This window comes from Canis aureus, chromosome 21 (assembly GCF_053574225.1).
Source record: "Canis aureus isolate CA01 chromosome 21, VMU_Caureus_v.1.0, whole genome shotgun sequence".
Lineage (NCBI taxonomy): Eukaryota > Metazoa > Chordata > Mammalia > Carnivora > Canidae > Canis > Canis aureus.
The window spans coordinates 3656017-3678178 of record NC_135631.1 but is presented as its reverse complement, the minus strand read 5'-3'; the positions used below and the strand labels follow the sequence as shown (position 1 = coordinate 3678178).

Below are 22162 nucleotides of genomic sequence, written 5' to 3'. Positions count from 1 at the left end.
GTTCCATTTTTAAAGGTCTGCAGCCTCCTGCTTTTCTAAGCCAGTGAATACTGAAATCTCCCTAGAAAAGACATTCCTGGATCTAGCATATCCAACGGCTTGTTCAGACTCTGCAGGCTTTGCTCACTGTCATGGGCTTGTGTTTACCTGGTTAGGGGAGACAGGGAAGAGACCCTAGGCAGGGTAAACATAACTTATGACAGAAGATCTTCTCTCAGTCATGCGTAGGCTCTAGGAAGAAAGGCACATTTTGTTATCAATTTAATGAGCTGCTTTATTTGATAGTGAGTTCTCTGTCACTAGGAATATCCACACAAAGGCTGCACAACTACCTATCAGGATATTGCAAGGAGGACACCTGCAAAATGAAAAACTTACATAGGTGACTGCCAAACCTAAAATTCTGTTATTTAATTCAACACGATATTTCCTTGAAGGCATGAATTGTTTCTCTATGCATTGCACTCTCCGCCCCCTGTCAATACTTTTCTTTTTTCCTAAGAATTAAAATATTTCATGCTAAAAAAAAAATATTTCATGCTTAGTAGGAACTTTGAAAATTGTGTGTGTGTGTGGTGGGGGGGGGGATTATCCATACTGTTGAATACTACTCAGCAATAAAAAGGAATGACTACAGATACACCTGATAACTTTGATGGGTCTCGAGATCATGATGCAGAGTGAAAAAAGCCAATCTCAAAAAGCCACATACTGCATGATTCCACTTATGTAACATTCTCAAAATGATGAAATTATAGAGATGGAGCACAGATTAGTGATTGCAAAGGGTTAGGGATGGTGGTGGAGATGAATGTGGCTATAAAGGGTTGCATCTTTGAGGATGGAACAATTCTGTACCTTGCATGTGATAATTACATGAATTTACACATCTGATAAAATTATTCTGAATCACACACACAATTTATAGCAATGACATTTTTCTAGTTTTAATATGGTACTAGGTCATGTAAGATGTAATCATTGAGGACAACGGATGAAATGTATAGGACTTCTTTATACTACCTTTGCAACTTCTTGTGAATCTATAATTATTTATAAAAATAAATAATATAAAACTAATTAATAAAAACAGGGTTTTAGAGCATAGCAAAGCCCACGTTAACATTTTAGCATATTTACTACAAATTATTTTCTTCACACAGGTAGGATCATATTGCATATAAATTTTGTATCATGAAATGTTTTCTTAATAGAATAGCGTAGGCATTTCTTACATCATTAGCTACTCCACAATGCAATTGCTGTAATAGTTATGGCTATCAATTGGAAAAATGCACAAATGAACTGTAGTGTATTCATACAATAGCATATCATTTAGGGATTAAAAGGAACAAACTGCACTGATATGAATAAAGCTCAAAAATATGCTGAGTGGAAGTAGCTTTATGCAAAAAAGTATACACTATATGCTTTCATTTATATAAAGTTCTAAAATAAGCAAACAATTTATGATAGATAAAAATTAGGATAGTGGTAACTTCCAGGGGTGGTGGTGGTGGTGGAAGTGAGGGCAGGGATTGACTGGGAAGGGGCATGAGGGAGTTTTCTGGTGTGTTGGTAGTATTCCATATCTTGATAGGGATTTGGGTTACATAGGTGTATGCATTTGTTAAAATGTAGCAAATGTACACTTAAGATTTAGACATTTCATTTTATGTAAATTTTATTTCAAAAGAAAAAACTCATAAATCAATATGATTCCTATTTAATGAAGTACATGATAAAGTATTTATGGGAAGAATACCAATATCTGTAGTTTCTTTGAAATTCTCAAAAAATAATGGCTTGATAGATGGCCGAAGGATGGGTAGATGAAAGGGTATGAGATGAAGCAAGTAGAGTTAAATAAGAACGATAGTCCAGAAAGGTAGGTGTACAACATTTCTATATGTTTGAAGATTGTCATAATAAGCATATATTTTAATTTAGACAAAACCCACTTAGAATCCTTGGTACAGGAGCATCTGGGTGGCTCAGTGGTTGATCGTTTGCCTTTGGCTCAGGTCATGATTCCGGGGTCCTGGGATCGAGTCTCTTATCAGGCTCCCTGCAGGGACCCTGCTTCTCCCTCTAACTATATCTCTGCCTCTCTCTGTGTGTGTCTCTCATGAATAAATAAATAAAATCTTAAAAAAAAAAAAAAGAAGAATTCTTGGTACAAATACAGAATGCTGCCCAGCCCCCAGCAATGTGACGCCCTGGACTGGCCTGGGACCTAGTGTCTAGATTAGGTTCTCTGGAGAATTCTTGGCACACTTGAGCATCTAAGGGCTCAGTCACCCAGCTAGGTCCAAACACAAAGCCTTTCCAAGGATAAGTCTTCTAAAGGGCTCTCTCCAGAGTCTCTCTCACCTCCTTTTTTTTTTAATATTTTATTTATTTATTCATGAGAGATACAGAGAGAGAGGCAGAGACATAGGGAGAAGCAGGCTCCATGCAGGAAGCCTGATGTGGAACTCAATCCAGGGACTCCAGGATCACTTCCTGGGCTGAAGGCAGCCGTGCTTAACCGCTGAGCTACCCAGGGGTCCCTCTCTCTCACCTCCTTGCTGGAGTTCTCTGTTTCTGTCTTGTGGTAGCCACAACTGGCAGAAATCAACTCTCTTTACTAAATCCACAAAGGCCTCCAAGGTCTAAGCTGAGCCTAGAAAGATTCTCTTATTTTGGGGTGAGGGGCTGAGGGGGATGAAACATTTTAATCTGATGGTAGCACATAATACTGAACAGGGAGCACTCCCAGTTACCCTCCTGTTTATAAGGAAGTTCTCAAAAATAACTGGATTTGTTAGAGCCTGGCCCCCTGCCCATAAGAGGGAAAGGGAACAGAGTAGGCAAAGCACTAAGGTCTGCTCTCTCGTCACTCATAGAACCAGTTCTGTGCACAGTTCTTCTAATCCACCAACTCTTCAGGCCGAAACCATAAGCCAATCTCCTTTTCTGCACTCTACACGGAATTGTTGCCGTGGGTAATGTTCTTGACAACTTGGATGCAGAAGTCCCCAGGGATGGTCCCAGGCTTGGAGTACGAAGGGGTGGTCTGCCTGAGCATCACTTGGCCTGTCTTCAACACATTCAGCCCCTCCCAGGCCATGGCACCCACAGACTCTGACTGCAAGTACTTTACCAGGATGGCAGAGAATGAATGGTCCTTCAAGTCGGTGTTCTTTGAGAAGGTCTTTCGAAGCCTGAATTAATTTCATAGCAATGAGGAATAATCCCTTTTGCTTAAAATGCTTGATGATCTCTCCAAAGAGGCTGCACTGGACTCTATCAGTCTTGATGGCAATGAAGGTGCATTCACTGTTGGCCATGGACCTCGAGATAGACAGCCCACCAGCTGCTTGGGTTGCAATTCCATCTAGGGCTGCTGGCACTGGAGGAGCCAGGAAGGATTCTGAGGCCTCTTTGAGCAGACCTAGCCCAACGCATTGCATCCCTGAGCTCTACAAGGCTCACGCTTGAGTAGTCTCACGGTTTTACAGCCTTGCAGAGAACCTAGACAACCAAAACGCAAAGCAGAAAAAACCAGCCGATCAAATGAGTTTCCCTTAGGAAACCTCCCTGCTCCTACCCCCTAGGACTGCCTCTCTGCACTAGTCAGTTTTCCTGTGGCCCTGCCAGGCCAGACTCTGGCCTCCAGCCTTCCCCAGCTGAGGGTTGAAGACATCACCTGGCTCTGGTAATTGACTTGGGAAGCCCAAAGAGCCCAAAGGGAGGTGGCAGGAGCTCAGGGGAGGGGAAGCCCCAGGTGCTGCAGGAAGTGGAGCTGTTAATTAAGCAGCTTCTTCCCACCCAGGAAGAGGGAGATGGGGAGCTGCCAGAGGCCCAGGAAGCAGGTCTCTTAAAGGGGACAAGACCCCTTTCTGAACCTATTAGGAAGAGCCATGATATATCCCAGGCTTCTTCACAGGTCACACTCGGGATTTGTCCTGTCCTCTGGAGCTCACTGGTGAACTACTCAGTGGGAGAGAAGACTGTTAAGGAACCCATGTGACCCCCTGGGAGAAAAGGAACAGGAGAGGGCACTGTAATGCCCAGCTCCAGCTCTAAGGGATGGAACAGAGTCAAGACTAAGGAAATCCTGTGAAGGGATCCTCTGAAAGGTCAGGTGGTCAGACAACTGTGATAAACAGCAGCGATGAGGGCCCCATGACAATGCCTGGCTTAGGGCGTGGCTATGAGAAGCACGTGAATTGTAACCACAACCACATCAAAGGTTCTCTGAGTGTGGTCCTCTCCAGCAGCATCATGATCACCTGGGAACTTACTTTGCTTGTTCAACATGCAAATTTTTAGGCCCCTGAAATTTATTTTTTTTTTTTTATTTTATTTTTTTTAAAATTTTATTTATTTATTTATTTACGATAGTCACAGAGAGAGAGAGAGAGGCAGAGACACAGGCAGAGAGAGAAGCTGGCTCCATGCATCGGGAGCCCGATGTGGGATTCGATCCCCGGTCTCCAGGATCGTGCCCTGAGCCAAAGGCAGGCGCCAAACCGCTGCGCCACCCAGGGATCCCAGGCCCCTGAAATTTAGAGACTAAGCTTAGCAATCCACAAGCCCACTAGGTGATTCTGACACATGCTCAAATTTGAGAAGCACTAGTATAATCTGACAGATTCTGGAGCTGGGCTGCCCAGAAAACTTCCTCCATTCACAAATTCATTCACATTCATCAGATATTTATTAGCACCTTCTATGTGTTGCCCCGTGTCAAGTGTCATGAGGAGCCCAAAGTGGGACAAATTATAGTCCCACCCTCCAGGCCGACTGATTAGTAAGTACAAAGTGGGCAAAGAGCCCTAGGAAGGAGCCAATCTTTCTGGTTAGGGGGATTGGAGAGGACTTCCCGGAGGAGGTGGACTTTGAGATGTGCCTTGAAGGATGAGTTAGCAAAATAGAAAAGGAAGGCACTTCTAAAACCAAAATCTAAATTTTATTTTAATTATTATTATTGGTGTCTCAGCAGTTGAGCATCTGCCTTTGGCTCAGGGCCTGATCCCGGATTCCCTTGATTGAGTTCCACATCAGGCTCCTTGCATGGAGCCTGCTTCTCCTCCCTCTGCCTGTGTCTGCCTCTCCCACTCTGTGTCTCTCATAAATAAATAAAGTCTTTCAAAATAATAGTAATAATAATTATTATTTTTGAGAGAGAGAGAGAGAGAGAGAGCGCATAAGTGGGTGGGGTGGGGGCTGAGGGGGAGGGAAAGAGAGAATCTTAAGCAGGCTCCACATGTGGAGCCTAATATGAGGCTTGATCTCAAGACCCTGAGATCATGACCTGAACCAAAATCAAGAGCCAGACACTTAACTGACTGAGTCACCCAGGCACCCCACACCAAATCTAACTTTCAAAAGTACCTTACAGCTTTGGGGATAAATTCAAGATTGTCAGCACAAGCTTCTCCATGATCTAGCCCCTATCTCCTTCATTGTCCCCATCTCCTGCCATGCCACACCACCACACAGAGATCTGAGGAAAGCTGAACTTCTCACAAAAGTGTACACACAGCTTGCTATTTCTTATTGCTAGGCCTTTGCGCAGCCTGTCTTTCTGCCTAGAATGTCCTCTTTGTGTCTCTTAGCCCAAGAGCCACCCATCCTTCAGGACTCCTTGCAGCTGTTTTCTCTTCCAGGAAGCCCTCTCAACTCCTGGCTGGTTAAGAATCATCCTCTAGGTCCCCAAAGGCCTGGAACACTGATGTATCAGTGCCCTTACTGCACTGCATTTACAAATCTGCTTTATGTCAATCCCCCCATTAGAATGAGAACCTACTGTGAGTTGGCATCTTCTTCAACTTTGTGATCCTAGAGCCTAGCACAGTGCCTGGCATGCAGTGAGCTTCCAATAAATAGTTATTTAGCAAAGGAAAGAAGAAAGGGAAAATATTAAATAGAAGGCCCAAGCAAAAAAACAAAACAAAAAAAAAACCCACAAAACTTTGCAGTGATGATGTAGAGTCTGACAAGGAGCACATCCCAAAGGCAAAGGCAAAAAATATCTTCCTCTACTTAAAACCTGGAACAGAGGAGATAGTGCTAGCAGCCAGGAGCCTCTTGCCACCTGCTTGTTGGCTTGACAGATCTGGCATGTGTGCTTTCAAGCCAATTGTCATCTGCTAAGCATTGCTGCTAAAATGTTCCAGTATGCCAGGCCAAATATGAATCCATATAAGTCTCTGGGCAGCCTGGGTGGCTCAGCGGTTTAGCGCTACCTTCAGCCCAGGGCATGATCCTGGAGACCTGGGATCGAGTCCCACATCAGGCTCCCTGCATGGAACTTGCTTCTCCCTCTGCTTGTGTCTCTGCCTCTCTCTCTCTCTCTGTCTCTCATGAATAAATAAATAAAATCTTAAAAAAAAAACCAAATATGAATCCATATAAGTCTCTTTAGCACTGTAGGTTGGTTTGCGAGTTGGGGTACAGGTTTATCAATTCTCAAGAATCCCAAGAACACATGAAAAGATGCTCAACGTTAGTAGTCATTAGGGAAATATGAATTAGATCTACACTAGATACCATTAACATCTATTATAGTGGGCAAAAAAAAAATTAAAACTAACATACCAAGTGCTGACAAGGATGCACAGCAATGAAAACTCTCATACTCTGCTGGTAAGAATGCACAACGATACAGCCAATCTGGAAAACAGTTTGGTAGTTTCTTATAAATCCAAACACACACTTGCCATACAATCCAGAGATCCCCATCCTAGGTATTTACTTGAGAAATATGAAGACTTAAGTTTAAACAACTGGTATGTCAATCCTTATAGAAGCTTTATTCAAGATTGCCAAAAATTTAAAACAACCCAAATGTCAAGAGGCAAATAATAAAAAAGTGGTGGAATATCATGCAATAGAATACTTCTTGGCAGGGGCGCCTGGGGGGCTCAGTGCTTGAGTGTCTGTCTTTGGCTTAGGTCGTGATCCTGGGGTCCTGGGATGGTCCTGCATCGGGCTCCCCACAGTGAGTCTGCCTCTCCTCTGCCTGTGTCTCTGTCTCTGCCTGTGTGTCTATCATGAATAAACAAATAAAATATTTAAAATTAAAAATAATAAAAAAGAATATTTCTTGGCAATAAAAAGTAATGAGCTATGGATATATACAACAGCATGGATAAATTTAAATGTGTCACCCAGAGAAAGAACCCAATTCCAAAAGGTTACATCCTGTATGAATCCATTTATGTGACATGCTGGAAAACTAGGAATGGGGGAACAGGTTGCCAGTGGTTGGGGTAGGAAGAGGGTTTGAGTACAAAGTGGTAACCTAAGGTAATTTTTTGAAGTGACAAAACTATTCTTTCTCTCTCCTGATCTACCCTTGAATTTATGCATATGTTAAAATAACAGACTTAATACACCAAAAACAGTGAACGCTACTACAGGGAATTTTTTTTTTAAAGATTTTATTTATGGGGATCCCTGGGTGGCTCAGTGGTTTGGTGCCTCCCTTTGGCCCGGGGCGCGGTCCTGGGGTCCCGGGATCCGGTCCCGCGTCGGGCTCCCAGCGTGGAGCCTGCTTCTCCCTCCTCCTGTCTCTGCCTCTCTCTCTCTCTGTGTGTCTCTCATGAATAAATAAATAAATAAATCTAAAAAAAAAAAGATTTTATTTATTTATTCATGAGAGACACACACACACAGAGAGAGGCAGAGACTCAGGCAAAGGGAGAATCAGGCTCCATGAGCAGGCTCTAAACCACTGAGCCACCCAGGGATCCCGAATTTTTCTTTTTAACGTAATGCCAGTTTGGGGCACCTGGGTGGCTCAATCAGTTAAGTGTCTCCCTTCAGCTCAAGTCATCATCCCCAGGGTTTTGGGATCAAGCCCCACGTTGGGCTCCCTGCTCAGCAGGAATCCTGCTTCTCCCTCTCCCTCTGTTTACCTCTCCCCCTACTTGTGCTCTCTCTCTCTCTAATAAATAAATAAAATCTTTAAAAAAATAAATGCAATACCAGTTTAAAGTAAAAAAGAATATCAAGGTACAAGGCAGCCCTCAAGCCCACAAGCATTGCCCCTTCCACTGTCTTGTCTATGGTGGCCAGTGAATGGGCCACCTGTAGCTCTTTAAGCAAGGTCAGTCATACAGCCCTCCTGGGTAGCTCACGAAAGCAAGCTACGATCCTCCCATCCAGTTTAATCTCAGGGTTATCTCCATAATGAGAGTTAATTTTGTCTTCTTCACCAAGGTATCCCCAAAGGGCTAGAATAGTGCTTGTTAATAGTTACTCAAATAAATATTTGTTGATTAAATATTTGTTATCCCTTTATCTGACTGGCTCCAATTTCCTGAATCCACTCTCTTAATGGAAATACTCACTGCAACCTCCCTTCTCTAATAATATTACTTGCTCTAAGTTCCTCCTGAAATTCTGGGCACTTAACATTCCTGCTCAGGTGTCAGCTTGCCCCTTCTCTGGCCCTTCTCTGCCCCTTCTCTTCTTAATTCAGGTAAGAATTCCTCCCTCTAGCTGCATCCCATTAAGGGCCCTCAGCCACAGCCCCAGTGGAAGCAGCCTTGACCTCATCATAAAAGAAAGTGCCCAACATGTAGTTGCTACCCTGTGCAAACAGGAAGGAAATAACAGTGGACCACGTGGGCTGGGAAGCCCCCTCTGGCTTACCAGGTGCTGCTCCCAAGCCTCAACAGCAGTGTGTGGGTCTGCCAGGAGACACTTCAGTTCCATCTTACTCAAAGTGTCAGTGTGTTCCTTTTATTTCATTTGGCAACCCATAATTGTAGATGGCAAGAAGTGGGATGTTTGGTCATTTGGGGTTGTAATAAGTAAGGCTTTTGGTTAGAATCCCCTGGGTTTCTGCCTATTTCCCTTCCGGCTGGTTGTAAATAAAGAGTATTTGTGTCCAGTGATTATTTCCTCTGTCTTTCACCCTTGACCAGGGTCATCCTCCATAGGAAATCATGTACATCACAAGTGGCCATTTAAGACTCACAACCTTGTTTACCACAATCTTAGGTACAAGTAATATCCAGGTAGGTGGATTATAAGTAAACAGCACAGGTACAGAATAGTTTTCTCCAGCCTCACCAGAATCCTGATTCCTTTACCCTGCATGAACCCCATCCCCACTCTGCCCAAAGAAGGGTCTTTCGCTTGGTTCTCCAGCATGGATTGTGCAAGGGATGTGTTCACAACAGCTGTCAGAAGGCTGCCCTGCTCTGGGACTCACCTCCAACTAACTTGGTTAAATTCTACTCTTTGCCAAACAAGGTCAGAGTCACAGATGGGTGGCTTAAGACCTGTGCACACAAATGTGTTAGTTTCAGTCCACAAATCAGCTGCCAACATTTTTAAATTGGGAGATTTCCCATGAAAATCAGATCTGGCATTACCAGTTCACACTTCTCAAAAGGCCTCCCTTCAGTGGGACACTGGGTAGCAGATGCCTTCTTTAGGTGGGGCAAGTGCCTACCTGAGATCTATTTTCCTCTTCCCCGTGCCCTCCATCCACTTCTTTCTTTTCCTGCCTTGCTTCTTTTCCAGGTCTTTGCATGTACTACCCAATAAATAGTAGAGGCTTAATTTCTTGTGTATAAAAAGATGGACAAGACTCAGCCTTCAAAGAGTTGGGCATGTGAAATAGTTTTTAAGTGGGGTGAAGGAGGCATTCCAAGCATGGGAACAGCAAGAGCAGTGAAGAGGACCATTCCCGGGACTCTTTAAAATTAGGATATATATATATATATAAAGATTTTATTTATTTATTCATGAGACAGAGAGAGAGAGAGAGAGGCAGAGACACAGGCAGAGGGAGAAGCAGGCTCCATGCAGGGAGCCCGACGTGGGACTCCATCCGGGTCTCCAGGATCGCGCCCTGGGCTGAAGGCGGCGCTAACCGCTGAGCCCCCCGGGCTGCCCTAAAATTGGGATATTGATGACTGCTTTACAACATGGCGGTCAGGGCAGAAGGAGAGCGAGTATGGAAGTGCCTGCACGACGTTTCACACGTAGTAGGTGCCCCGCAGGAGGCAGCTCCCGACCGGACCACCCAAGGGACAGAGCGTGCGCTAATCCAACAATTGGTGGACAGGCTGCGTAGCGACCAAAAAAAGCGCCCGGGGCCGGTGCTCCGACGCGTGGGCCCGAAGGCCTCTCCCAACCCCGGCTTCGCGCAACCCAAGGGCGGTGTCGCCACGCAGCGCACGCGCACATCGTGGCCAAGCCTGCGCGCGCGCGCTCCCGCTACGCGAGGCGAGGAAGCGCGTTTGCGCATGTGCAGAACGCCCGGCTGCCGGGGGGGGGGGGTGCGGGGGGAGCGCAGCTACGCGTGCGTAGAAGGCCTGGCGGGCGCGCGGCAAAAGCCAAAGCGCTCGCGGGGGTCTGAGGGAGCCCCGGAGTCGCGCTCCTCGGGCTGTGGCCGCCCGCCGCTTTTGGGGGCGCTCTCTAGTGGCAGCTTCGGCTGAGGCCTCTTTTACGAGGCGCGAAGAACTCTAAGCCTGTGTAGGAGCCCGGCCGGGCCTGGGAAATTCTTGGGTCTGAGGTAATGGCCCACAGCGGCCTGGTGCTCCCCTGAGGTTGGCGCTTTCTTGCCTTTATTTTCCGAGGGAGAGTTCGAGGCCCGGCGCCACCGTCCCGCAGATACCCCCAAGGGCTAGGCGGGGTGGCCGCTTGCGGGCCGCGGGAGTGCGAGAGAGTCCGGGGTGGGTGGGGGTGGGGGTGGGGGGCGCCTCGTACAGACCCGCTTCCCGGGCTGAGCGCCCCGGGGCCCCAGCAGTCCTAGGCCAGACCCTGGCCGCTCGGCCCCTCAGAACGCCTCCGCCTCCCTTTCCCCCCTCCCGTTCCCCCTCCTTCCCCTCCCTCCACTTCTTTATTTTTTTATTTTTTTATTTTTTTTTTATGATAGTCACAGAGAGAGAGAGAGAGAGAGAGGCAGAGACACAGGCAGAGGGAGAAGCAGGCTCCATGCACCGGGAGCCCGATGTGGGATTCGATCCCGGGTCTCCAGGATCGCGCCCTGGGCCAAAGGCAGGCGCTAAACCGCTGCGCCACCCAGGGATCCCCCCTCCCTCCACTTCTGTCCCCTTCTCCCCTCCCTGCCCTCCCTCTCTGTCCCCCTTCGCTTTCCCCCACCAAGGAAAACACCTGCTCTGGTCTGCAGCCTTCCCTGGACCCAGGCATAGCGGTTGCCATGAAAGCAAGGCTAGTCCCTTTGAGACATTTCTTGTCACATCACGTTTTAGTAATCTGTGAGTTTCTGCTTTTGAATGCCTGACTGAACCTCGGAGGTGAAGAGTTGAGTCCTGGTCCTCGATGAGGCTTCTCCGGGCTTTGAACCTCGGCGTCTGAGAAAGCGCGAAGATGCACACGGGCATCTTGTAGATGCACATCTACACATCTACATCCTTGGTGTTTCTGAACTTTAGTTCCTTCATTTGCACCTGTGCTGGTAGTAAATCTACCACAGTATCCCAACAGTCTACCCCAAATCTTTCTCTGGGTATCTCATGGGGCACCTTGAAATGGAGCATGTCCCAGTAAGGACTTCATATCGTCCCCTCAAAAATTTCCTAAGGCTGCCTTTTCCAGGAAGTCGCACTTTTAAAAGTTGTATTTAAATTCCATTTAACGGGCAGCCCGGGTGGCTCAGCGGTTTAGCGCCACCTTCAGCCTAGGGTGTGATCCTGGAGACCTGGGATCAAGTCCCACGTCGGCCTCCCTGCATGGAGCCTGCTGCTGCTTCTTTCTTTTTTTTAATAACTTTATTTTTTATTGGTGTTCAATTTGCCAACATATAGAATAACACCCAGTGCTCATCCCATCAAGTGCCCCCCTCAGTGCCCGTCACCAGTCACCCCCACCCCCCGCCCACCTCCCCTTCCACCACCCCTAGTTCCTTTCCCAGAGTTAGGAGTCTCTCATGTTCTGTCTCCCTTTCTGATATTTCCCACTCATTTTTTCTCCTTATCCCTTTATTCCCTTTCACTATTTTTTTGTATATTCCCCAAATGAATGGAGCCTGCTTCTTTGTCTCTGCCTCTCTCTCTCTCTCTCTGTCTGTCTCTCATGAATAAGTAAATGGAATCTTTAAAAAAAAATAAGTAAAAATAACTTCCATTTGCCATCATATAGTGTAACACCCAGTGCTCATCATATCACCTGCCCTCCTCAATGCCCATCACCAGGTTACCCCATCCCCCCACCCGCCTCCCTTTATGCAACCCTTTGTTTCCCAGAGTTAGGAGTCCATGGTAGTTTGTCTTCCTCTCTGATTTTTACCGACTCTGTTTCCCCCACTTCCCTTAAGGTCCCTTTCACTATTGGTTCTATTACACATAGGAATGTCACCAAAGGATAATTGTCTTTCTCTGATTGACTAATTTCATGCAGCATAATACCCTCCAGCTCCATCCACATTGATGTAAATGGTAGGTATTTGTCCTTTCTGATGGCTGAGTAATATTCCATTGTCTTTATCCATTCATCTGTCAAAGGACATCGTGGCTCCTTCAACAATTTGGCTATTGTGAACATTGCTGCTATAAACATTGGACTACTATGTCATTGCACTACATCTGTATCTTTGAGGTAAATGCCCAGTAGCGCAACTGATGCATCATTGGAAAGCTCTATTTTTAACTTCTTGAGGAGTCTCCACACTGTATTCCAGAGAGGCTGCAAAGTGGCACTTTTTTCTCTTCAGTAAGTTGCTCAAGCCACTAGGAATCATCTTTGTTCTTTCTCCCAACCCCCCATCAAGTCACCAAATCATAACTAGACAGCCTCATAGGCATCTTCCAAACCAGTCGACTACTTACTAACTTCTGCTTCATACCACGGGCTGGTCCTGGTCCTTTTTTTATCTGCTCTTGTTCTGGATTATTTCCCACATTACAACCAGAAATATAAATAGTATACTTTACCTCACAACTATGTGGTCATTTATCCTTCAGTACCTTCCCATTGCTCTTAGGATAGACTCCACAAATCATAACCTGGACTAGAAATAAGGCCTTCATCCGTTCTCTGGCTATACCCTCTTAGATGATCTCATCTGTTTACTAGCCTTAAATACTGTCTAAACACTGATGACTTAAATTTGTATTTCTGGGACCCCTGGGTGGCTCATGGTTGAACATCTGCCTTTTGCTCAGAGCATCATCCTTGGATCCAGGATCGGGTCCCACATTGGGCTGCCCGCAGAAAGCCTGCTTCTCCCTTTGCCTGTGTCTCTGCCTCTCTCTGTGTGTCTCTTAGGAATAAATAAAATCTTTAAAGAAAATAATTTTATATTTCCATCCTGATTTACATCCCTTGCATACTAGGTGACCATCCTCTTGGTATATCCACTGAGATGTCTAATGAACTTCTTGGACTTAACCAAAACAAAATTACTGACTTACTCCACAAATCTTTATCTAGAATCCTTCCTCATCTTAGTAAAGGGTATGTACCATTATCCACCTAATATGATAGCAAAGGCTAAAAACATAAGAGTCAGCCTTGAATCCCACACTTAGTCCATCAGTCTCAAATATACCCCAGATTCAACTATTTACTAACCACTGAGACTTTCCAGTCAAAATCAGCAGCATCTTTCTCTTGGACTACTACAAAAGCTTCCTGAGTGGTTCCCTGCTTCTACTCTTACCTTTGTACAGTTCATCTTTCTTTTTTATTTCTTTCTTTTGTTTTTAAGATTTTATTTATTTGAGAGGCGGAGAGAGAAGCAGACTCCCCACTGAGCAGAGAGCCTGATATGGGGCTCACTCCAGGATGCTAGGATCATGACCTGAGAGCCAAAGGCAGACACTCAACCAACTGAATCTGCCCTCCCAACTTCAATAGAAGTTTTTTGATCTTGTGAGATAAGGATAGGAAAGCATTATATACACTGAATGTGCTTTTAAATATGAGGTTTTTGTTAGGGCCTGTTCACCATTAGATCCCAATGTTTTTTTTTTTTTAAGATTTTATTTATTTATTCATAGAGATGCAGAGAGAGAGAGAGAGAGGCAGAGACACAGGCAGAGGGAGAAGCAGGCTCCATGCAGAGAGCCTGACGTGGGACTCGATCCAGGGTCTCCAGGATCACGCCCTGGGCTGCAGGCGGCGCTAAACCGCTGCGCAACCGGGGCTGCCCAGATCCCAATGGTTTTGATGGTTTTTCAAAGTACAAAGCTTTATGTTTCTTAGCAATTAGAATTTATTTCATTATTTTAGAGCTAGGCTTAGGTGGTAAAATATAAAGAGTTGAAGCTAATATGGAGTCTAGGCCAGTTCATAGTCAGCTGGACTATCTTGCTTTAGCAATACATATGAGTTTTAATCTTATCCTGATGTATGACCTTTGCCAAGATGATGATCTCAAGTCAGGTATATCTTTTTGTAAATACAGTTCTTATCTTCCCAGTGTCTCAACAGAATTGGATTAAAGTTAGTAAAATATTTCAAATTTCCTGTGTGAAATTTTCTCTCTTTACATAAAACGTAATTTTTTTTTTAAGATTTATTTATTCATTCATGAGAGACAGAGAGAAAGGGGCAGAGACAGAGTCAGAGGGAGAAGCAGGCTCCTCACAGGGAGCACAACGTGGGACTCGATTCCAGATCCCGAGACCACGACCTGAGCCAAAGGCAAATGCTCAACCGCTGAGCCACCCAGGCATCTCCGTAAAAAGTAATTTGGTTTTCTTATTAACTTGATTTCTTCAGAATCTGCCATTGTTTCATGGCAAGAACACAGCTGTAATATTTTAGAAGCTTTCTTTTCACACTTGCCTGTATCAGTCTTCTGTCACTAAGACCCTTGACATATGTACATCGTGGACTCAGAGTTTTTAGCTCAAAATTGTAAAAGTCATTCCTTTCTCTCTACCTAAGGATACTTTCTCCATCATTTGCCCTTCTGAAACTACTGATGCTCTTTACGCTGATTTAAGTTTTTCTTCCTTACATGTACTGCTTCAGGGCAACTCACCCAGTGGTATAACCGAAAAATAAAACGTCTTTTATTGCCTGCAGTTTTACATCCAAATGCTTTTTGGGTTCCTGGGGGTGGTAGGATGTTTAGAGTGCTGCAAAACGATGTGAATTCTAATAGGTTGGTTGTCATTTAACAAGCCCTACTACTGGGCAGGATGGTGAGATGAGATACCATTCTATTGCTTTTCTAGAATAAGATGCACAGTTCTGGACCTATTGACCAATGGTAGTTTTTCCAATAGCTTTTAGGATGGTTAAGATGTAGGTGGAAGAGGTACTTAGGTGCAAAGGGTAGCTTAAGAGATTAATTTAGTCTCCTTTCTGGTCTGTTAAGTTGTCCAGTAGGCCTTTTGGGTTGATTTTAGGGCATCTTCTTACCTCTCTGTTAGGTTTAGTTACTTTTCTCTCAAACAAAACAAAACAAAACAAACTCTGATACAGTTCCAAAGGCAAATCTATTCCTGAACAAATGCCAAGAGCATTTTAAAGATTGTATCTAAAGAGTAGGAAGAAACCTAATGAGAAAGAATGACATCAATAAGCATGAAAGTGTCCTGGGTAGTCTTAGATTAGTCTCTTCTTGTCCCATATCTTAACTCTTTGTTTTGTTTTTAAATAAAGAATAACCTATGTGTAGAGCACTACAATAAGCAATTATACCTGCATTATTTCATTAGCCACACTAGTCACCCTGAAAGGTGAAGAAACTGAGAATAGTTGCTTTTGAAAAATAGAGCTTGAAGACAAACAAATGTGAACGTAACCCTTTAACCCCAAGAAGTAATTCTAAAGCTTACGTTTTGGTTTTGGTTTTTTTTTTTAAAGATTGTATTTATTTATTCATGAGAGACACACGGAGAGAGAGAGAAAGGCGGAGACACAGGCAGAGAGAGAAGCAGGCTTCATGCAGGGAGCCCGATGTAGGACTCAATCCCAGGACTCCAGGATCACACCATGAGCCAAAGGCAGACATTTTAATTGCTGAGCCACCCAGGCGTCCCTTACATTTTGGTTTGATGCCTTTGTACCCAGGTTGAGTTTGTCTTGAATTATCCACAATTACAAGAGTGACCAGGGTTACAATTTAATAAAGTGACTGACAGGGTGCTGTGTTGTAATGGAAAATATGTGGGCCAAAGGAATCAACAGTCTTGAGGAGTGCTAAACCTGGTTCCATACTGAGTTACATGACCTTGTGGAAGTTATTTCCTCTTTGGTGAAATCAGTTTCTTCTCGTACCCTAAAACAAAGGGCACTTCAGGCTATAGGCAACCATGAATCTCTAATTGGAAATATTCTCTAGTATAGAATCTCTAGTCTAAATATACTTCAGTAGACCCAGGCAGACCTCTGAGACCAGTCAAAGATTTGTGAAGGTGGAAGGAAAAGCTAATCATCTGTCTTCAATCTCAGTTCTGAAACTTGGGTAGTAAATTCATAGTATCAGTGAGATTTCTCTATGTTGTTGCCCATACTCAGTGGTCACAAAGCCTGTCATATTAGATCTGCCCAGTAAATGTAATTTGAATAAATGCTTATGAAAGTCTTTTATTCTTTAACTGTGGAGGATTTTTGCATCAAATGTCACCATATATTTAGTGACAGTACTTTCTCATCATCTCCTTCCATCTCAGTAGTCAATATCATTATCCTCATGTAACAATCAGCCCTGGTTTAGATTCTATGCACTGACCCAGATATTTCTTTATGTGAAAAAAAATTACTAAAAAACTTTAAAAATTTAACATCATTGCCTACATATCATTTAAATCTAATTATTGGGAATTTTCAAAGAAAGGTTCTTGATTGGGATTTGCAGACTTTTTGCACTGAGATTAAATATAGTTTTCTTTTTAAATTTGCTTTTTTTTAGTGAAGCATTAAGAGAGAAACATCAAATCTATCAAAACAGCTAATGTTTATACAATACTCTAGAATTTATGAAGTGCTATTTACAATGTAATCTTATTTAATCCCACAGTAACTCCAGGGGTAGATGGGATCCCCATTTGTTGGTGAAGAAACTGAGAAATGGTGAAGCTAAGTGACATGCTCAGGGTCTAATGACGAATAAGAGGCAGAGCTAGGACTCACACCTTGATCCTCCAATTCCAAATCTTATGTCTTTCCAACTGTTGCGTATTGCCTCTACACTTTTCTTTTTTGTTTTAAACCCATCTTGTTTTTTGATCACCTAAAAATGGGTTGAGACTCTGACCCTTCATCTGTTACGATTTCATAGTGTCATCATGACTACAGTACTCAAGTTGGAAAATAACCTTGTGAAACCTCTGAACCACTACTACTATGTGGTTCTTTTGGATTATGCTGTCTAATCTTTATTTTCAAATGAGGTAATTAGTGTGTGGTGTTTGTTTCTGAAGCAGGCAGCCAGCAATTAACAGGCAGGCCCCAGCCAGAGAGGGCTGTTTTTACCTCTTTCAGACAGCCAGCTGTGGCCCAGTACATGAAGTTTCCTTGCTGGATTGTCATTTCCAGCAAATGTTCTTCATTTCCTTTGCTCTGATCCCCCAGACTTCAGTCTGTGGTCAGAGGTGACTGCATTTTAGGAGAACCCTCTGAATAACTGAAAGCTAAATTTTTGTGGCAGCAACCTAAGTCTCACCAGGTGGGCTCCTTTCCTGCTACAAAAGTCACCTTGGCAGCAAAAACAATCAAATCTAGCTGGGTTCTTGCCATGCTTTGGGCATGGGAAACAGCAAGCTTTTTTTCAGGATATGAACAATATTTCCCCTCTGGTAACTTTGCAATTGGCACCAACTATTTCTTTTCATTTTTGACTGCAATTCTAGTCTAAATAGTCTCATGGGTTCTGGCTCCAACCTCCTGTCATTCTAATCCCAAGTAGCCGAGATCAGACACTGGGATATCTCTTTACTGGCAGCCCCAGACATGAACTTTGGAAATTATGGGAAATTCCATTCTTTGGGCACATAGATCTCCTGACTCCACCATACAAGAGATTTCCCTCCTGAGTAGAAATGGGACTAGGGTAATATGAAGGAAAGAATAATGAAAATAGTCCTTTATTTGTATATAATATTTTAGTACTTACAAAATGATTTTATATTCATTGTATTATTTTTTGTACTAACCCCTCCCCCCCATAAAAGCAGAGTGGAAAAGTGGATAAGAGCATCAAGTCTGGCCTTATATTACCTCATTTTGAAACCTGATTCCAACATTCATATAGCTATGGAGAGGTTACTTCATCTCTCAGTACCTCAGTTTCCTTATCTATGAAATTTAGACTATTGATTTCAGGCTTATTGTGAGGATTGAGTGAGATAATATATATAAAGCACTTTGAATAGGGCAAAACAAACAGTTGTTAGTGTTGTTATTATTGTATAAGTAAGAAAACCAAGGTTCAGAGAAACTAAGGGATATTTGAGCTTAAGTTCAAACCTAAATTATTCTTTGTGTCTGTTCTGTCTGCCCCATCTTAGCTGTCTCAGAAACCAATACTTTGTGTTTGTGTGTAGGTAGTTTTTATCCTTGGGAACTCTGGATCTCTAATCTCATTATTTATTACTCAAACTTTCATATGAAGAGACAGAACATATCGGGTTTATTATCTCTTCAAGTAAAAAGGCACAGAAAAGTCCTAGGGACTTAGAAAATCACGAATCACTGTGCTTGATTCTTTCTTCTGAGTGTACCAAATGCCCTCTTGGAGGAGAAGAGACATGCCATTCTTCTTTTTTCATCTTTCCCCTTTCCTGAGTTTCCCTCAGAACCTTAAGTGAGCAGAGATTCTAGAATAGGAAAAGTAAAACTAGTAAGCTCTAGGAGGATGGTAGGCACTCTTGTAGCACAGGGCGGTCTCAAGTGGTGAAGAGGAAGAGTGGTTGAGAGGTAGGAAAGAGTGTTCCTCAGCAGAACTGGGAAACATTAGTGTACATCCTTATTTGCTGTATTAGCTGTGGTAAGAAGTTGTGTTTATCCCTTAACTTTAATCTAAAATTAACAGCAGAGGTCTTCCTAATTGTGCCACCTATTGGTGCATTTGGATTGTTTCAGTATTTGACCTGAGATCTCTTCACATTGGCCTAGGTTCCAGGGAAAGTGGGGACAAGGGAGGAGAATAGATTCAAGAGATATTTGAGAGATAGATTTAATCCTAACAAAAACCTTGTGAGTCGTCAGATGTTAGTATCAGTAGTCTTATGGAGAGAAGTGATTTGCCCAAGGTTGTAAGGTAAACTACAAACTTGAACTCAGGTCTTTTGATTTCAAGTAGAGACATTACCCACCATATATCATCCCCAAGTAGGTAGAAAAATGGCCCAGGTGATTAATATAGATGATTAGTATAAAAACTGAGCCTAGGACATAGGCAATGGTGCTGAGTGTTGGACATTTTACTCATGAAGAGAAGCTACAGATTGGGCAGGCTGTCTTTCCCATACCATAAAGTTGGTAAGGAACCATCTTAACTTTTTAATAATTCTCTAATATTTTTGTTTTATTTAGGCTATCATTTGGGAGCAATGAGTTTAAAACCCTTCACCTACCCGTTTCCAGAGACGAGATTTCTTCATGCAGGACCCAATGTGTATAAATTCAAAATTAGATATGGCAACAACATCAGGTAATTTTAAGGCTAGGAGGGATCCCTGGGTGGCGCAGCGGTTTGGCGCCTGCCTTTGGCCCAGGGCGCGATCCTGGAGACCCGGGATCGAATCCCACATCGGGCTCCCGGTGCATGGAGCCTGCTTCTCCCTCTGCCTGTGTCTCTGCCTCTCTCTCTCTCCCTCTCTCTCTCTGTGACTATCATAAATTAAAAAAAAAAATTTTAAGGCTAAGAGAGTAGTCTTTTCAAATACAGGTTAGTACATTTCCACAGGTCATCCCTTCTCTGCCTTCACTCAGTCCATGAGACTGGCTAAAAATAGCATCTTGTAGGACTCTCTTTCCCAGGTATTTTATATTCCATATGTTATTATTCATGTAAGTTTCTAAATTAGTGATGGCATACCTCTGGAGCAGTGGTTCTCAAGATTTTTTATCTCAGGATCCCTTTTTACTCTTAAGATTATTGAGAATCCCAAAGAGGTTTTGATTATGTGGGTTATACCTGTCAATATGTATCATATAAAGATTTTTAAAAATCAAAATAATATACTAATTAATCTAAAATAATATTAAATGTTAACAAATAACTCATTTTATTAAAAATAACTATATTTCTAGGGGCACCTGAGTGGCTCAGTTGATTAAGTGTCTGACTCTTGATTTGGGCTCAGGTCATAAACTCAGGGTCATGAGATGGAACCCCACATCAGGTTCTGTATTCAGTAGGGAGTCTGCTGGAGATTCTTTCTTTTCCTCTCCCTCTGCCCCTCCTCTTGTTTGTTCTCTCTCTCTCTCAAATAAAAAATATTTTAAAAAAGAACTATATTTCTAAAAAAATTAATTGGCATTAAAACGATTGGCATTGTTTACATGCCTGGGATTTACCCCAGGAATGCAATGATGGTTCAACATACAGAAATCAACCAATAAAAAAAAAATCCACCAATATAATACACTGCATTAATAGAATGAAGGGGGAAAAACACATGATCATCCCAATTGATAAAGAAAAGACATTTAAGGTAAATGGCTTCTCCTTTGCTGTCCTGCCTGCTGCTCCCTTTTGATGTATTCAGTAAACTTCTACCTACTTAAAAAAAGAAAAAAGAAAAAAAAAGCATTTGACCAAATCTAGAACCCTTTCATGATAAAAACACTCAGTTAACTAGGCATAGAGGGGAACTTCTTCAATATGATAAAGGCCATATATGAAAATCCCACAGCTAACATCACTCATTTATGAAAAACTTCAAAAGTTTTTCCCTTAAGATCAAGAACAAAACAAGGATGCCCCCTTTTACCACTTCTCTTCATCATAGTACTGGTTTCTAGCCAGAGCAATTAGGAAAAAGAAATTAAATCATACAAATTGGAAAGGAAGAAGTGCAGCTATATCTGTGGAAGACATGATCTTACATGTAGAAAACCCTAAAGAATCCACATATGCACAAAAAAACCCTGTTAGACCTGATCAATAAATTCAGCAGTTTCAGCATACAAAATCACACAAAATCAGTTGTATTTGTATGCAAAACAATCTGAAAAAAAATTGAGAAAATTCTGATTACAATAGTATCAATAAGAAAAAAAATAATTAGCAATGAATTTAACCACAATGCAAAATTTGCACACTAAAATCTGCGAAAAGTTGCCAAAAGAAATAAAAGACTTAATAGATTTATGTTTGTGTATTAGAAGACTTAATATTATTAAGGTGACAAAGCAATCTACAGATTCAGTGAAATCTCTATCAAAATCCCAAAGGCATATTTTTCAAAAATGGACAAGTGCCCTCTGAGGAAGATGTGGTTGCACCCACAGTGGAGCCTTGGACACCCCACTCCTGCTCCTAACTCACCACTGTTCACTCTGGCCAAGGAACAAGTCAGTCAGGAACCACGCCACAGCCATGGCTTTTAAAAACACCAGGGAAACACTTGTGGAACCAGAGGTGGCAATTCACTGAATTAGAATTACACTCACCAGGGGAACCTGGGTGGTTCAGTGGTTGAGCATCTGCCTTTGCCTCAGGTTGTGATCCGAGGGTCCTAGGACCAAGCCCTACACTGGGCTCCCCTTGGGGAGCCTGCTTCTCCCTCTGCCTGTGTCTCTGTATCTCTGTGTCTCTCTCGAATAAATAAATAAAATCTTTTAAAAATGCCAGAATTATGGACATCTGGGTGGCTCAGCAGTTGAGCATCTGCCTTCTGTTCAGGATGTGATCCCACAGTTAGGGATCGAGTCCCACATCAGGCTCCTTGGGGGAAACCTGCTCCCTCTGCCTATGTCTCTGCCTCTCTCTGTGTTTCTCATGAATAAATAAATAAAATCTTTAAAAAAAATTACTCTCACCAGCTACAACAAAAAATCTCTGGAAAAGGTATATGCTGACTTGATCAGAGGTGCAAAGGAAAAGAATCTCAAAGTAGAAGGACCAGTTCAGATGACTACCAAGACTCTGAGAATCACTATAAGAAAAACTTCTTGTGAAGGTTCTGAGATTTGGGATCATTTTCTGATGAGGATCAGCCCTTCTGAGATTGTTAAACAGATTACTTACATCAGTATTGAGCCAAGAGTTAAGGTTGAAGTCACC

At 43.0% G+C, this 22162-nt stretch overlaps 1 protein-coding gene and 1 pseudogene across 4 annotated transcripts in view; one reads left to right on the top strand and one right to left on the bottom strand.

Annotated features, from left to right (window-relative positions):
• Nucleotides 1-1393: 1393 nt before the first annotated feature.
• On the bottom strand, nucleotides 1394-3510 carry LOC144293199 (nucleoside diphosphate kinase A pseudogene; annotated as a pseudogene).
• Nucleotides 3511-10324: 6814 nt separating this feature from the next.
• MAJIN (membrane anchored junction protein) overlaps nucleotides 10325-22162 on the top strand; it is a 29832-nt gene continuing 17994 nt past the window's right edge. For all 4 annotated transcript variants that reach the window (XM_077862316.1, XM_077862314.1, XM_077862315.1 and 1 more), the window contains exons 1-4: nucleotides 10325-10525; nucleotides 13308-13428; nucleotides 14490-14662; nucleotides 19465-19582. In XM_077862316.1, the coding sequence (XP_077718442.1) occupies nucleotides 13337-13428; nucleotides 14490-14662; nucleotides 19465-19582 (383 nt within the window). In that variant the 5' untranslated portion in view covers nucleotides 10325-10525; nucleotides 13308-13336. The remainder of the gene's footprint in view (nucleotides 10526-13307; nucleotides 13429-14489; nucleotides 14663-19464; nucleotides 19583-22162) is intronic.